Source organism: Ceratotherium simum, chromosome 15, assembly GCF_057802395.1.
Source record: "Ceratotherium simum simum isolate JZ-2026a chromosome 15, ASM5780239v1, whole genome shotgun sequence".
Lineage (NCBI taxonomy): Eukaryota > Metazoa > Chordata > Mammalia > Perissodactyla > Rhinocerotidae > Ceratotherium > Ceratotherium simum.
Genome location: NC_141914.1, coordinates 25929180 through 25946672, shown reverse-complemented (window position 1 = coordinate 25946672; position 17493 = coordinate 25929180). Strand labels below are relative to the sequence as shown.

Sequence of the window (17493 nt, the reverse complement as noted above, 5' to 3'; positions counted from 1 at the left end):
AGAAGTGGATTTAGCACAGCGCTGCACATCAGAACACTCAATAGTGCTGCTTGTTATTGTTGTTAGAACTCTGAGTCATCATACATTTGGGAAATGTTTTATTTTTCTTATTGAATGGTCAGGGTGTAAGTGGCCCTGCTTAGAGAAGCGCAAGCTACCAGACGGCCCAGGGATTAGAACTGGGATTAGCTGAAGTTACTATTTTTACAAGTCACCTCACTGTAAGCGACACTTAGCCTTTCATTTGGTGAGATACCAAGTTGAGAGTGAAGGAAGGGAGCCCTTACCAAGCTGTGGGAGTGGGTAGAAGAGTCAGCTGAGTCTTTATGTGGGCAGATGTTTGGTACTATCTTCTGGGGAAAAATAACTCATCTCCTTGTGTGGAGACAGACTCAGGCTCAAGGGCTTTGACCTGGAAGGGGATGTAGGAGTTGTGGTAGACTATTAAGATATGGGAACATTGTGTAAGACAAGGGTGGTTATCAACTAACGTCAATGGTGTAGCTTCCTTTTTATCATAATATAACAGTAACTTAAAGGAAATTCTTGAAAAATCATCTACTTTAACACAACATTATTTTTCACTTTTACTAGATCCTCTGTCTTTATTCACGAGTTCATATTTTTCATATGCTTATAACTGTAGTGTGTTTATAATTGTGTACTGTTTTCACTCAATAATCTTTGACAAGGACCAAAATTCACACCTCCAAAAGAGTTTATAGTTTCAGAGTCATCACTGAGGGAGGGTTTTTTTTTTTTTTGATGAGGAAGATCAGCCCTGAGCTAGCATCCAATGCCAATCCTCCTCTTTTTTGCTGAGGAAGATTGTCCCTGGGCTAACATCCGTGCCCGTCTTCCTCTACTTTATATGGGACATTGCCACAGAATGGCTTGACAAGCCGTGTGTCGGTGTGCACCTGGGATCCGAACCTGCGAACCCTGGGCCGCCGAAGCAGACCATGCGCACTTAGCTGCCACTGGGCTGACCCCCTGGGAGATTTTTAACTTATATTTTTGGAACTTCTCATCTAGAATTACTCTCAGAGCTTGTGGTGTTCTCTCCAAGAAATCTCATTCATGGTGGCAAATCTTAATTCCTGAGGGTAGATTTAGTTTAGGAAAGAGTTGGAGGTTACTCAAAGCCAGAGATATCACAGTTTTAATTCTGGTTTTTAAAATCAGAATTAAGGTGTGACTATAAGGCAGAGAAACTGTTGTTTGGTTTGACTTAACCAACCGGCTTTTAAAATGGCCTCCAAAGAGGAGTTAAAGAAGTGATTTGAGGAAGGGCAGCCTCCCTGGGCACAGTGCTCTTGGCATTAAGTTTATTATTGTTGTTAGATATTTATTTATGCATAAAGCTCAATGTATGCTCAATTAAAGAAAAAAGAAATCAGTCTCATTTGGTATAGTTACATCCCCTGCTAAGCATTAGGATACAGTTTCTAAGCATTATGATATGGTTTCCAGTACGGAAATAAAATGGAAAACCTGATCCTATGTTTATACAAAATCATGATGTGAATGTATGTATGGCTCTGGTCCTGTGGAGAGTGTAGTGATGGAGAACCCATTGCTGGGAGGTCAAGGTGACGGAGGGGCTGGCTGCCCTGTGAAGACACACCCAAATGGTGAGGATGTTTCAGTCGGTAGAGATGAAGACTAGGAGGAGAGCTCATGAAAATATGAATTCCTACAGGTCTAGAACCTTGTGAATATGTTCCTCAAGTATGGAAATTTTAAAATTTAAAATTTTAAAATCTTAAAATTTTGAAAATTTTAATATTCATAAAGAGAAATACAGGCAAACCCCAGATTATTTATTTGGGGAAGGGGAGAATGGTACGTTGCAGTTAGCAATGTTTTTACCAAGTGCACACTTACCTCAGGATAATGCCTCTCTGACTCGGGGGAAGGCGTTCAGGTATGTGATGATTGGTTTCTCCATTATATACTTTCAGAAATGCTTTTGGGTCTCCTTCTTTGCCCCATTCCCCTGTACCTTGTAATAGATATTTGTTGAGTGAAATGTAACACTTCACCAGTCTTAGACCAGACTAGTCAGGACAAGCCTAAGCATAATATGAGAGATACTTCACGAAGGCAAAGTTAGTGTTCTAGGATAAGCCTGGGAAAAAGAAAAAAGAAAAATTTCCCTCTACTTTAAATAGGATTTTTTGTTTTGTTTTGTTTTTGATATATAATTCACATAAAGTAAAATTCACCATTTTAAAATGTACAGTGCAGAGTGGTTTGTGGTATATTTGCAAGTTGTGCAACCATCACAGCTATCTAATTCTAGCACACTTCATCACCCCAAAAAGAAACCCTGTACCCATTAACACTCACTCCTCCTCCCTCCTCACCACCTTCAGCGCCTGACAACGGCTAATCTATTTTCTCTCTCTTTGGTTTTTCTTATTCTGGACATCTCATTTAAATCATATAATATGTGGCCTTTTATGTCTGGTTTCTTTCACTTAGCAAAATATTTTTAAGATTCATTGATGTTGGAGCATGTATCAGGACTTTATTTCTTTTTATGGCCAAATAATATTCCATTGTGTACACATAGATATACCACATTTTAGTTGATCAGTATTTGGGCTGTTTCCACTTTGGGGCATTTATGACTAATGCTGTTTTGAACATTCACATACAGGTTTTTGTGTAGACATATGTTTTCAATAATCTTGAGTAGCTAGCTAGAAGTGGAATTGCTGGGTCACATGGTAATTCTATGTTTAACTTTTTGAGGAAATGCCAAACTTTAAGCAGGATTTTATATAAACACAGGATCATGTTTTCCATTTTGTTTCCAATCCTGGAAACTATGTTAGGATAACAATCTTAAAAAAACCTTAACAAAGGACATAAAATCCTTAAGAAAGGGCATAAACTTTAGAGTAAAGCTTATTGAAATGGTAAAAAGCTAGAAGTAGAGCAATTAGAAAGGGTTTACTTAAATCATTATTTGTCTCAATCCCTTAGCCTCTCAAAAAATGACCCTTGATTGGTAGCTTTTTTTAAATTTTGAAGAAATTTTAGATTCACAAGAAGTTGCAAAAATAATAGCAAGTTCCTGTGTACCCTTCTCAGCTTTTCCAATGATAACGTGTTACATAACCAGAGTATGTTATCAAAGCTGGGCAATTGACATTGGTACCATACTATTAACTAACCTATAGGTGATTGGCTGCTTTTGATATGGGTTTCCTGCCGGCCCCTATCCATGCTGCTCCTCCCCTCTCTCCCACCTTCTACTTTGGAGGTGCCAGTTCCCTGATTTACGTATTGCTTCTGCTTCTCAGACTGACAATGCACACACCTAAAAAGACTTGATGATGGGTGGATAAGGGGTTTGCTCTAGACTGAATGTGTTCCCCAGCATTCACATGTTGAAATCCTAACCCCCAATGTGATGGTATTGGGGGGGGCCTTTAAGAAGTGATTAGGTCATGAGCATGGAACACTCATGAATGAAATTAGTGCTATAATAATAATAATAATAATAATAATAATAATAATAAAGACCCTGAAGGGCTCCCTTGACCCTCCTGTCACGTGAGGACACACCAAGAAGTCGGCAGTCTGCCACCCACTAGAGGGCCTTCCCCAGAGCCTGACCCTGCTGGCCCCCTGATCGTGGACTTCCAGCCTTCACAACTGTGAGAAATCAATCTCTGTTGCTTGACCACCCACTCTATGGTACTTGTTATAGAAGCCTGAAGCGACTAAGACAAGGTTATTTTGAAGTTAACTAGGAATGCTGAGCCCTAACACTTGGGGGCAGATGCTGTAGAGGCCAACCACGTCTTCAGATGGTTCATTCCTTGGTTCCATCTGTCAAGAGTCAGAATGCTGAGGTGGGGAGTGGGGTGTGGTGTAGCACAGTGGCCTTATTCCAGATCAGTGAGGCGATTCTTTGTTCTAGGATACTAATTACTGACTGCTGCACTGAACAGGAGAGCTAGATGATAGTCTTGTCACGTGTGCACTTGGGCCCTGCTTCCCTGCCCAGCTGTAGTCCATTTATAATATAGCTGGTTTTAATGTTTGCCTTCTTTCTTTCCATTTCTAGCCTAGAAAGGTAATCGGGGAATCAGAAACTACTTACATTTATTTGGGGATGGCAAGAGTCTGTTGTCTTTACTTTTTTTTTTTTTTTTTTTGTGAGGAAGACCAGCCCTGAGCTAACATCCGATGCCAATCCTCCTCTTTTTTTGCTGAGGGAAGACTGGCCCTGGGCTAACATCCATGCCCATCTTCCTCTACTTTATATGGGACGCCGCCACAGCATGGCTTGCCAAGCAGTGCGTCAGTGCGCGCCCGGGATCCGAACCGCCGAACCCCAGGCCGCCGCAGTGGAGTGCATGCACTTAACCGCTTGCGCCACTGGGCCGGCCCCTGTCTTTACATTTGAACAAAAATCAGTCTTAAAAATCAAAGTTCTTGCTGGAATTCTCTACCTTCACTCTCCAGAAATATTTGTCATCTGGTATATAAAGCTAACTTTTCACTTGTGATTGAAGGCAAGGCAGAGAGAAGGAAGCTTTAAAAATACATTTCAGGGGGAATGCTAGTTGATACTTGACTACGGTGGGAGAGCCTACACTTATGAACTGAGCAGTGGCAGGAATTCTGTGCAAAATACAGGTGGAGCCAGGTGCTTTAGAAACAAGAAAAACCAGAAGGACGTGAGAGGGGCTGCTTGCAGGCGTGGCCTCATCCCCACAGGTGTGGGGCGATCAGCTTCTCTTTTGAGTTTGCTTTGTCCTGTTTCTCTGATCCTGCTGCAGGTCCTGAGGCGGGGGTTATGTGAAATGGCCCAGGAGAGAGGGGATGCAACCACACAGGGAGATGAGCCTGGAGGGGTCTTGTGTGGAGAAGGAGGAGGGAGGGCCTGTGGGCTGGTGCATCCAGAGGGTGCAGACCGAGCACCCACGCACGGACGAGAAGAGCTCTGCACTTTGCTGGACGCGAGGGAGGTGGCGACTGGTTAAAGTCTCAGGTGGTGCAGAACTGCGTGGCTGGATGTATTGTCGGAGTGTGTCTAAGTGTGTGTGGTTCTGGAAGTGTGCCCAAAGATGGAAGACGTGCCCCAGACCTTCTCTCAGCAGACAGTGCAGTTCACACGCAGCAACGCCTCACCTTCAGTCGGCTAGCCCTGGAGGCCTCCCTGTCTAGGAGTTGGTGCACTGCGGCTTAACTCCCATGCTTAGCACGCGTGCTGAGAAATGGTCCAGGAATGTCGGTCCCCACAAAATCTGCTGACAGAACATTGCGTTATTGCCAAGGCCACTGAGGAGTTTGTAGCATTTAAAATCAGACATAGTTGAGGTAGCAAGAAACCCTCATTCTGAACATTAATGATACTACTCTTTTTCTTACACCCCTGCCTTCCTGGAAAACTGAGAGAGAAATATTTCTTTTTAACATTTGCAGCCTTCCTCGGGGGAGGTGCATGCAAGTGTGTGTGTATGTATGTGTTTAGTGATCAATTTCTCTTAGAATTTAATGCCAAGAGATTTCTCACTTCAGACTAGATACCCTCTTAGCATACAAAAAGACCTCTGTAGCACATCTTGCTTCCCTCTTTGCCTTTTTGCCTTCATGTCTGGAAAATTTGGAGTTAAATTTAATGCCCAAGGCTGTGGCCATTCACACTCAAGTTTTTGGCAGAGTTTTCTGTCTCTGTCTTTATTTCTCTCTCTTTAATAGTTGACTTTCTGGGGAGGTGAGGCTGAAGTTTTCCCTGTGTGGAAGCATTTGTGTGGTGTTTATATACATCCTCCCCATTGTACTGATCCGGAAACTGAGCAGCAGGTTTATAGGAGCCTGAGGTCTCGAGTCCTTGGTGACAAGGTCTGGATTCCAACCCAGCTCCTGCTCTCCGAGGCTAGTGTCCACTTCCCTCCCATGGGTGCCTCCTGGCCTCCCTGAATCCAAGCTAGTTCCCTGTTTCCTGGTCTTAAAGTACTCCTTTGTTAGTTACTCATAATCCACAAAAAGATGGAGGTGGATTCCGGATAAATGAAGCTGTAGCTGGGAACTTGAGGGGAAGGGCATGGGTGACAGAAAATGCAGAAGACCTTGCAGAGAGGTCTTGGGGTTGGACAGAGGGAACGTGATTGCAGGCTCTGTCCATTTGGGGTCTATGGTCTGCCCATGCAGAGGCCAAGGGGGGGGTCTCCCCTCCCCCAAGGTCTCCCTCCCTCCTGCCCCTCCCCCACTGTGATGTGACATATAAGCCAGGGAGGGGCCCTGTGCAGGGATCTGCACTGTCTGTCTGATGGGAACCAGAGACAGACATCGCAGCAGTCCAGAATTCATTCTGGAAGAAATCTCGAACATTCCTCCGTTTGAGTCAGACTCTGATGGTTTTTAAAAATAGGCTCATACCAACAGGCAACCCAAACTCCATCAATCTTGTGGCGGCCAGAACAGTACACGCAGAGACAAGTCAGGGGAAGCAGGCTCGCGCTGTCACTTGGGCCACAAATAGCAATTATCATAATCATACTTCGTTTGTGCAGGCCTTTGCTGCTCATAAAACACCTCTCTCCCACATGAGTGCTTCACAGCCTTAATCAGTGCTGTGTTGTTGTTATTATTTCCATTTTATATGTAAGGAAATTGAGGCCTAGGTCCCACCCCGTGTTGAGGGACAGAGCTGGAGCTTGGACTAGAGTCTTTTGGTCATTTGATTCCTCACGGTCTGGTTAATGAACTGTGTTGTGTCTTGGGGTGGGAGGAGGAGAGGGAGACGGAGGATGGGGTTCCCTGTGCTGCAAGTTCAAGAAGGCTTCAACTTGCTGCTAGTGAGCTTGAGGTGAAAGATTGGCTTCTCTGAGACGTGACTGCTGGCAGATCAGGCAGGGCCCCCTTGGGCAGGAGGGAGGCCACCTTCGCTGTTGCCCCCTGAACACACAAAGGGTACGTCCGGATTTCAAATGGGGGCTGACGCTTCTTCTACCCAAAGAGTTCAAGGACATCTCTTGGTGCCTCTGAAAGGCTAATAACCTCAAGGGCAGATAGAATTACCTGGTATGATTTGCTTCTTGAAGTTGGTCTCAACGACATGTTTTTAGAGATTTTGAAATGATTTAGGATCATTATCCTGGCTTGAATCCTCCGGTTATTGCGCTGCCTTGGGCCTCTCTGTAAACCCTGTGGGGTGCGAGATTGCTGAGGCCACACCTCCCAGACACAGGCTGTTCTTTGTTCTTTTCCTCTGTGAATTAATGCCTCTTTTCTCTGTTGACTGTCTTCTTGTAGAACCACAAATTATTTTCTCTTTCTTGTAGCTTATATACAAATCTAGGAGTTTTTTTTTTTCTTTTTGTGTTTTCTTTTTTTCTCTTTTTGATGGGGCTAAAATTTGGAATCTGTCTTCTTGTTATTTATACATATAATTTCTGATGATAATGATTTGTGTCCATGATGTCCCAAAAGGTCAAATATGCCCAGGAACAAAATACTATTGTTGGTAAGTGGCTAAGGAAATAGAAATAGGTGACATCATACAAGCATAAATATTTTTGCCCTTTGGGAGTATTTTAAGTGACTGTCTTTGTGTCCCCACCCTCCATTGCCTTGTACTCTCTCTTCCCCACCTCAGTTCTTCCTCACTCATGTCTGTAGCCTTCTTCTGTTAATTTCTTCCCTGTTTTCTGTTTTCCACACACCTTTACAGTCTCCTCCTGGCCACATTCCCATCTTGGCTGGTCCTTTCTTTAAAGTTGGTGTGTGGTTGGTGGGCTGCTCTCACCCAATTTGTGTCCATGGAATTGTCTGGCTCACTGTCCACCAATTACCCAAGGGTTCTTTTTGCTGAGAAAACAGAACACACTAAGGAGACTGATTGTTAAAGAATTTCCTTAAAAATGCTGAGCCAAGTGTTTATAAGGAGAACCTAGAACTTCATCCTCACCATCTGTATTCCCTTCAGTCACTCTAATTCCAAGAAAAATATTTCTTCTGAGAGACCCACAATCACTAAAGAAAAATAGGAGATGGACAGCTTTGAAAGCAAAATCCATCCCTTCAGGGCCCAGCAGGTTGGATGACCTCTAACATGCACGGCCTGTCTGTTGGCACAGGTGATAAGACTACCTTCCAGCTGCAGGTTCGACAGGTGGAGGATTATCCTGTGGATTTGTACTACCTGATGGACCTCTCCCTGTCGATGAAGGATGACTTGGACAGCATCCGGAACCTGGGCACCAAGCTTGCTGAGGAGATGAGGAAGCTCACCAGCAACTTCCGTTTGGGGTTCGGCTCTTTTGTAGACAAGAACATCTCTCCCTTCTCCTACACAGCGCCGAGGTACCAGACCAATCCGTGCATTGGGTAAGTGACCAGCTGTCCTTCTCTTGGGTATTTAAGGGTGGGGGAATGGAGTAGCAGGAAAACTTAGCCCAAAGAAAGGACTAGACACGGCATATTTAGGAGAGGGAACCAGGTTTAGGTGTTTAATTTGGTTAACAGTGACCTAGTTCTATCCTGCCCCTATGTTGAGGAAATGAACTGACACAAAGTTACATAAAGATGTAATGATCACAGCTATTTGTTTTTCTGCTTGCTGGACACAGCACTGTTTTCTACATTAATAGATTTTAGAGAATTTTCTCAGGAAGTGATGGATTCGGGTGATCAGGGAGGGAGCAGGCAGAAAAATGGAAACTTTCCTGTTGTTTAGAGTGACTGAGGTGCTTGTGATAAGTGAATTCAACGTCTGTTCCTGTTGTTTATGTAAATAACTGTAACTTACCTTGACAAAACAAAATGAAAACCCTGTGTTTTAAGGGTATGATTTCTTTTTTCAACATATGTCAAATATTTGAATTAGATAGTATTTGACAAATTATTAGAGAACAGGAGATTCTAACTGCTGCAACAAACAAATCTAGAAGTATGTAATGGCTCCAAGTTGATGGAAGTTGGTTTCCTGCTCACTTAAGTGCAAATGGGTCTCCTGATCACCTCTCCTCCAAGCAGTGACTCAGGGACCCAGGCTCCATTCATCCTGTGCTCCATCTTCCACATGTGGCTTCTAAGGCCATCATGCCTGGAGGATCACTCATAGGAGGATCTTATGGGCTGGGACTGAGTGGCCTTCACCACTTCTGCTGCTACATTCTATTCTACAGAACTGGCTTCTGGCAAGGAGGCTGGAAACTAGTTGAGCTGTGCCGAGAAAGAAGAGGAAACGAGACTGGTGGATAAGTCTCTGCCATGGTGTATTTGCATGCGGGCTGGAGGGTCACATCCTCCAACTCCTCTAACACAACCTCTACGAGGTTGGTTTGTTTCTTTTCTAGTTCAAGTATTCCTTTAAATGTCAGAATTATGCAATGTGACCGCAGTGAGTGATAACTTCCAACTTTTTGTTACCTCATCTCCACATTCAACTTTAGTTAGGCTTTGGGGATGTAAGGCCCCAAAATAGTCACTAGATAAGGAACAGCTAAGACTTAAGTTCTTACTAAGCGTCAGGCTGCATACTAAATACTTTATATGGATTGTCTCATGTAAATCTCATAGTAGTCTTTTGAGGTCTCTAAGGTAGATGTGAGCCATATTTTAAATTTGAGGAAATGGAGGCTGAGTATAAATAACTTCCCCAAGATTACACAGATAGTAAGGGGTGGACTTGGGATATGAATCCAGACAAGCTACTTCCAGAGTCTGCATTTCCGTTAATATAGTGCTTATTTTTTCCCCATGCAAGTCACACTTCAACACAGATGCCTTATCTGAGTCTGAGTAATAATACCCATTCCAAAACCACCCCGACCCTCTAGGCACTTGCCTAAGGGTAATGTTACACTATACTGCAGTAACGGACAATCCCCAGATCTCCGTGGCTTAACACAGTGAAAGTTTATTTCTTGCTTGTACAAGATCTGATGAGGGTTGAGCCACTTTCTGTGGCAGCTCTCCTTTAAGTAGTGACTCAGGCATCCAGGCTCCATCTATCTTGTGATGTCGTTTTCGATTCTTGTATCTTTGGCTGTGCCTGAGGGGAAGCTGGTCTTAGGCCCCTGAGCCTGTCTAACCTCCAACTCATCTTTGGCAGACTCAACAGCTCCCAGCTCTGGGTTGGGCTGGGTGGTTGGGGTGAGGTGGTATTTATGCTGGTGGTATATGTTCTTCTGAATTTTTCCTGATCCTTCTGTACACTTTCCTAGAAACTAAATTAGACTTTCCCCAGGGGTTGGGAACTGACATAATGGTGGAAAAAACAAGAAGATAAGAAAAAGTTTTAAATACAAATGGGGCCGGCCCCGTGGCTTGGCAGTTAAGTGCACGCGCTTCGCTACTGGCGGTCCAGGTTCGGATCCCGGGTGCGCACTGATGCACTGCTTCTCCAGCCATGCTGAGGCCGTGTCCCACATACAGCAACTAGAAGGATGTGCAACTATGACGTACAACTATCTACTGGAGCTTTGGGAGGGGGGGGAACATAAAAAAAAAAAAAAACAAATGAGATTCTAAGTTCCCAAACCATGAAGAGGCACGAGGTGTCATCATTTGCTGGTTTTAGCTTCCTCCTGGCCACAGGTGGCCGCTGGCATTATTATTACTTTGATCCTGTCTCCAAGGCCCTTTTCAGCTGAGTCTCAGTGCCAAATGTCCTATGGTTGGAGTCCTGCTACTTACCAGGAGTAACAGCATCTTAAAACTTTTTTCAGTTCATCTGGAATAGTGATTCTATCTGCTGCTTTTCACCTCTGACCTCTGCTTGGGCCCTGTCTCCAGACAGACAGGGTGTGTCTCCACTTTCATTCTTCCCTGGACCATCCACTCTCTGTGAGACTACATTGGAAGCTGTCAGAGGATGAAGGACCTGCTCTGGGCACTCAGCATTTGAATACTCAAGGTTGTTACACAGTACTTATTCACAGCTCCTTCTCCAAGCCCGAGAAGGCAGAACCAATTGCAGACGGGAAAAGTCTTGACAGTGAGTGCAAGGCACACTGATAGCTACTTGTAAGACAGGAAATCCAGTGAAGAATGGGAGTTTTGAAGGAAACATCAGGTCTAAGTTATGCAGATCTCTCTTCTCTCAGCTAGGCAACCATCAGAGAGTCCCTGTATGGCTCAGTGAGCAGGCTGAGACTCATCTGCCCACATCCAGGCAGTGGAATGTGTGCAGCGTCCTGGGTGTCCTGGAAGACTCCCCACTGCTCTTGAGGGAGAACAGCATAAGTTGGGGGTGTAATCTGGCTGTTCCTGTGCCTGGTCCAGCCTGTACCAGTGCTTTGTTTGCCTGTCTCAGTTTTAATGGCACTGTGAATTAGTTGCCAACATTTAAAAAACAGAAGATTTAACCAGGAATAACCAGAATTTCTAGATTTTCTTGAAACGCTGGGGGATCTGGTAAAGCTGGGCTTGCACCACTTGTTGCTTGGCTGCCACAGTCCCTACCACTCCCTCCTGTCTCACAGCTGGGCTGCTTCATTGGTTTGCCTTCCGTGCCTAGCTCAGTAGACATTGTCTCTGATCCTTGTCTATTCTTTTCCTTCAGCTAATATGGGGAGGAAAATCATAGGGTTCTTCTCAAACTCCCATGGCACCTTCAGTTAGGTTTTTCTCCTCCGTGGTGGTGGGGGCAGCAGCCCCCGGGAAGTTTTGGGGGATGGAGGAGCCAGGAGGAATGACTTCACCACCTGTGCAGGACATCTCAGAGAAAAGAGAGCCAGTTTCTCATGGGGATTTCCTGAGGGTTATCCCTCCACCTTCTATTCCAGGTGTTTCTGTCAAAGGATCAAAATCCTAGACTCACCCCTTCCCCTCTTAGAATGCACCAGAAATGCCAGAATTGAAGTAAGTAGTACCAGGGCTGCCATAAGAAGAAAAAAGACAAAATAATTTAATCATCAGATTAAAGAAATGTTTAACTGCTGTTCTGAGTAATAGGAAGAACGTCACTGAGAAGAGTCACATGATAGTCACCGATACAGGATTTGAAGGATTAATCTGGCATGCTATTTCTGTTTCTGAATACTTTTTCTTTTGTTAGAGGTATTGGGCTGTTGTTGAAATACCAGTCATGTGTCGTTTATATGTGGAATCTAAAAAAGCTGAACTCATAGAAACAGAGTAGAGTGGTGGTTGCCAGGGGTTGGGGGATGGGTGGGGGAAATGGGGAGATGTTGGTCAAAGGGTACAAACTTCTGCTTATAAGATGAATACGTTCTGGAGATCTAATGTACAGCATGGTGACGATAGTTAACCATACTATACTTGAAGTGTGTACTTATATACTTGAAAGTGTTAAGAGAGAGTAGATCTTAACTGTTCTCACCTCACACAAAAAGGGAAATAGATGTGTAAAAATCTTTGCAAGTGAGATAATGCATTTCATCCTTCCTTTATATTTTTTCTTATCCTTTGTGTATTTATTCCAAGAGGTCATTGTACTCCTTCATCACCTTGAAGGTATGATTTTACTGTCTTCTGGCACATCTTGTGGCTGATAAGTCTGCTGTTCATCTAATGGTTTTCCTTTTCTCTGGTGGCTTTCAATACTTTCCTGTGCTTTTCATGTTCTATAATGGTTTGCATTCCAATGTGTCTAGGTTGGATTTTCTTTTATTTCCATTTTTCGGAACTTGGTCTGCTTGTTTAACCTGAGAATACATCTTTATTCTTGAAAATTCTCAGACATTATTCTCAGACACTTTTGCATCCTCTCTCTCACTCTCTGTTTTCTTTCTAACACTACTGGGTGTGTGTTGGAACTTCTCATTCTAAACTTCATGTTTCTTAATTTTTCTCCCATAATTTCTACCTCTTTCTTTCTTTCCCTTAGCTGCATAATAAGAAATTTCTTCCAGTTTACCATTTTGTTCTTCAGTTGTTTAATTCATACGTTGAAGTTTCATTTGTGAATTTCAGTGATTGTATTTTTTATTTGGTTCTTTTTCATGTTTCTGTTTCTCATACTATTTTTTTTTCAGAGCCTTATGACTTTTTTCTCCCCTAATAATATTCTATTCTGGTCTTTGGTATCTGTTCCTTCCTCTCCTTGAATGTTTTTAATATCCTTGTTGTAAAGTACTTCACATCATTCCATTGTCTCTGCTTCTTGAGCTGCAGATCCTTCATGGTGGTTTGTTTCTCTCGGGTCTATTACTTTTCCATTAGCTCCTCTCTGTCAGAGGCTGTTTTCGTCAGAGCGTCCCGGGCCCCGGGTTGTTGGCATCCCTGCAGCGGGGGGTTCATGTTGATTGCTGCCATCGTCCTCCAGGTTTCACTAGGACTAGTTTTCCTGTTCATTTCTCAGCTGGGGGTCCCTTCACCATAGAAGTAGTGAATTCTGACTTGTTCAGGCCTGGAGTTACACTTTTTATGGGTGATTATCTTGCTCTTGACCCAGAGTGGATCTTCCTTGCTTCTCGCCCAGGCCAGTGGCTGGAATTTTTCTGTTTTTGATTTTAGTGACGGAGCAGCTCTTTGTAGTGCTCGGCTTTGTGCAGAGAGCCCTGTTCCAGTGCTTGGTGAGGCACAGGTCTGAGGCTCATCACTCATCCCTGTTAGAATCCTGCCTCAAGCCCTCAGGACCTCTGTTGGGTCCTGTCACAGCAGGGGCTCTTATCTTCCCCATGAGCTTCTGCTCACTCCCCAGCTAGTCTCTTAGGTCCATTCATTTGTTGACTGGTTTCCTCTTCATTTCTGACACCTGGGATTCCCTGCTAACTGCCAGTCTTGGCTAGAAATTAAAATTTTTCTAATTACATTTTATCCAGCAGTTCTATGTTTAGAGTAAGAGGGGAGCTTTTTCCGTGTCAGGTCCATAATCCACAATATTGTCCTGAAGCATTGTTTTCTGGATTCGCCTAGATCTAGTGTCTTCAAATTGGATTAACTTTTTATACACACGTGTTCCCCCAGGCTCTTTAATCCAGCATATATGTTTTATTTATCTTCCTGTTCATAGTCCTTAATTTAGTAATTCCCTGTGCATGGCCCTAAACATGTGCCCTATGATGCAGACGTAGGGTGGGGGTGAGACGGTTTCCTGGCATGAGACCCCCAAACACTCAGATCTCCGGGTCACTCAGACAGCTCTTCCAGGGGTTAAATTAAATAACTAGTCACAGGTGACATCGTATTCCAGTGACTGTGGAGACATTCAACAGGGTCTGTGTGACAAAGCTGTTTTCCTCTGACTAAGAGATGACTCTAATTTGATTATAGAAAATTCTCTGTAATGAAGGCTTCTCTCTGGCAAACACATTTTCTAGTTCCTGATTATTTAATAATAATTCTCCACAGTAAAAATATATCTACTTATTGCTGTTTCCAGGAGCAAAAGGGAAGAGGTAAAAAAATAGTAAGCTAGTTTAGCTTAGCTTTTCACAGCTTTTCTGGTTTTCTCATTGAATGACAATTACTATTCTGTTCTCCTCCCTTTCCTCAACCAACCTGATCAACCGTGACAATAAACACAAACCTAAAGTCCTAAATCATGGAGCAGAACAGCACCCTACACCAAGGGTGTAGGCGCTTGGAGGATGAGACAGAGGGAAGTGAGAGTTGGAGAACATTCACTTCCTCCTGGGCCATCCATTTATCAGATGGGACCTCAGCTCAGTTCCTCCTTCCAGCTGGGAATGCAATTTCCACGACCTTTCACTCTATGGCAAAATGAGAGGCGAATGAAAATTTGGGGTGGCCCGAGGGTGTGCAAGAGTCTGACCTGTCCAAGCACAAGGGGCAGGGGAAGGTTTTAGGGGAAGGAGGAGGGAGCAAAACAAAGGAAAGGCAAGTTTCTCTAGCTGCTGCCCCCTGTCCCGAGAGAGCCATGGCTGTGACCGCAGTGGGGCTGACTCTCTCCAGAGCCGGCTTGTTGTGAGTGACTGGTGGATGGAGCAGGCACTGTAGGCCCCGAAGGAGAGTGGAATGGCCTCTTAGAAAGCCAGGGGAACCTGTGCAGACCTGCCCTGGCGGGCGCTTCTTAGCAACAGTTAGGCAGGATCCTCCTAGCAGTTGCTAAGCCTGTTTCCCTTCCCATGCACAGGGCTTGAATTGGATTATTCACTTTTCATCTTTTGTTTTGAAAGAGAGGCTTCCTTAACATGGCCACAGACTGGCACAGTCTGGTCCAGCGTGCTTTCCCAGCCTCCTCTTAGCCCATCCTTGCCCTTACTCCCTGCACTGCAGCCTCCCTGGCCTTCCTCTTCCTTGGGCTCTCCATGCTCCCTCCTGCCACAGGGCTTTTGTACCTGCTCTTCTCTCTGGTCAGGATGCCTTTCCCTTTCCCCTTTTACATAGTGAACCCATTTGTGAAACAATGTAAGGCCTCTCTCTGTTTCATGAGCTATACCTCAAGGTGAAACTCCTACAACTGTAATTGGGCTCTAACTCCTCCAGGAATGGACCACTTGAGATCTCTACTGCAGACTGAAGTTGAGATTGCCAAGTGTTTCGGGTGAAAAGCCTGGCATTAACCTACTATTGAGACGCAGTACTTCCCTCTTTCCGGATTTCCAGATTTAATTATCTGTTTGAGGATGGTTAGTTTCTAAATGATTTCTGTTGCATCTAGGAGAGCTGATAGTGTATCACTGCATACTTATAAATGAATGAAGAAGCAGAAAGAACATTTCATCTGTGTTCCATTTAGCTTTTGCTCATGTGCCAGCACATCCTGGTGGTCTCTGAGGGGGCCAACGTGAAGGGGTTATGTGATCCTTTGTCACATGGCAGCAGCAGAGTTGATGTGAGAAGCTGGTTTCATGGAGTAACTCAGCTTACATCGCCATCACTCAACATTGCCCACCTTCCTCAGCCCGGAAGAGCCTTCCTCTCAGCGCTGCCTGGCCTGCGGTGCCCATACCACTGGTTCCTCGCATCTTTCAAGGCCTGAGTCAGGACTCCTCCATGGTGTCTTCCTCTGACCGCAGTAGCCCACCATCATCACTACTTCCTTGGAACCATTTGTCCATTCCATTCACTTACAACCTGGTATATGCTGTCTCGTCTGCAGTTAAGGGCTTGATGTTTGGAGAGTAGGGACTGTGTTATTTCTCTTTGATCTCCCCACTGTGCCTGTCCCAGGGGCACACAGTAGGTGCTGGGTAAATATTCACTGGTGCACAGAGTACTTGGTTGTTGAAGATTTAGAGACAATGATGGACAAGAGACTCTTCTCTTCTTTCTCTCCAGTTACAAGTTATTCCCCAACTGCGTCCCCTCCTTTGGGTTCCGCCATCTGCTGCCTCTCACAGACAGAGTCGACAGCTTCAACGAGGAAGTTCGGAAACAGAGGGTGTCCCGGAACCGTGATGCCCCCGAGGGGGGCTTTGACGCAGTACTCCAGGCAGCTGTCTGCAAGGTAATTTTCCTTTCTGGCCCTGTCCCTGGGTGGGAGGTCAGGAGAGAGAGCATCAGTGTGGGCGTTGGCACTGCCTGCAGGAGGTGGTGGATTTTAAGCCACCCTAGCATGTGGCTCCTGTCCACTCTTACATCAGAGGGTGAGCTCAGTGGACCCTTGGGGAATCTACAGCAGTCAAGTCAGCTGGAGCTCAGGGATGGATCGGGGCTGGTGTGTGTCTCTGTGTCAGGGTGTGGCTCTGTGCAGTGGGATACTGTCTCTGCTGGAAGACAGCTGTTCTGTGTTTATACATTTGGCTCTTTTACTTCTTTTCGGGGGAAGAAAGTAAAGGTCAAGCCATATGCATAGCAACTTGTAGAGCTTTCTTGGTAAACCGTAAATATTGCTCTATTGCGCAATCCAGCTGAAAAAGAGTTGCACGTCATCTTTGGTGGCATTTTTATTTGTTTGTTTTTCTTCAGCTTTTCTGTAATATATGAAGCCAGAGGGAGGATGTAGACTTAGGTCAGAAATGAACTCATGCTTTGAGCGGTTCTAATCTCAGCAAAATATATAAATGGAATGTTGGTAATAACTTATTCTTAAAATAATTTTCTACTGTCAAAACAACTCAATAACAACAACAAAAGATAAAAATAAACATCACTCTTGAATTTGCTATCTCAACACATACTTTTAAAATTTTTCCGTAGTGGTCATCCTAGGGCATGTATAATTGGTAATGCTTTCTTGAAAATGTAGGCGGGCTCAGCAATAGGGTGGTGGTTGGGACTCTCATGTTTGGGGGAGGGCTGGAGTAGGAGGTTACGACTCAATTGGAGAGGCTGCATACCCTGCAGCTGCTATTCATTTACTAAGTGCTTAGCACTTAATTGTCCACTGACATAGTTTCTTTTTTTTTTTTTCTGATTAATTCTTTGAGGTTTTTTTTTTTTTTTTGTGAGGAAGACCAGCCCTGAGCTAACATCTATTGCCAATCCTCCTCCTCTTTTTTTCCTTTTTTTCTCCCCAAAGCCCCAGTAGATAGTTGTATGTGTCATAGTTGCACATCCTTCTGGTTGCTATATGTGGGACGCCACCTCAGCGTGGCCAGACAAGCGGTGCATCGGTGTGCACCCGGGATCCGAACCTGGGCCGCCAGT

The 17493-nt window shown here is 44.5% G+C and overlaps 1 protein-coding gene across 2 annotated transcripts in view; it reads left to right on the top strand.

Moving 5' to 3' along the window:
* ITGB5 (integrin subunit beta 5) overlaps window positions 1–17493 on the top strand; it is a 106027-nt gene that overhangs the window by 19431 nt on the left and 69103 nt on the right. For both annotated transcript variants that reach the window (XM_087439727.1, XM_004424508.3), the window contains exons 4-5: window positions 8106–8355; window positions 16183–16351. In XM_087439727.1, the coding sequence (XP_087295853.1) occupies window positions 8106–8355; window positions 16183–16351 (419 nt within the window). The remainder of the gene's footprint in view (window positions 1–8105; window positions 8356–16182; window positions 16352–17493) is intronic.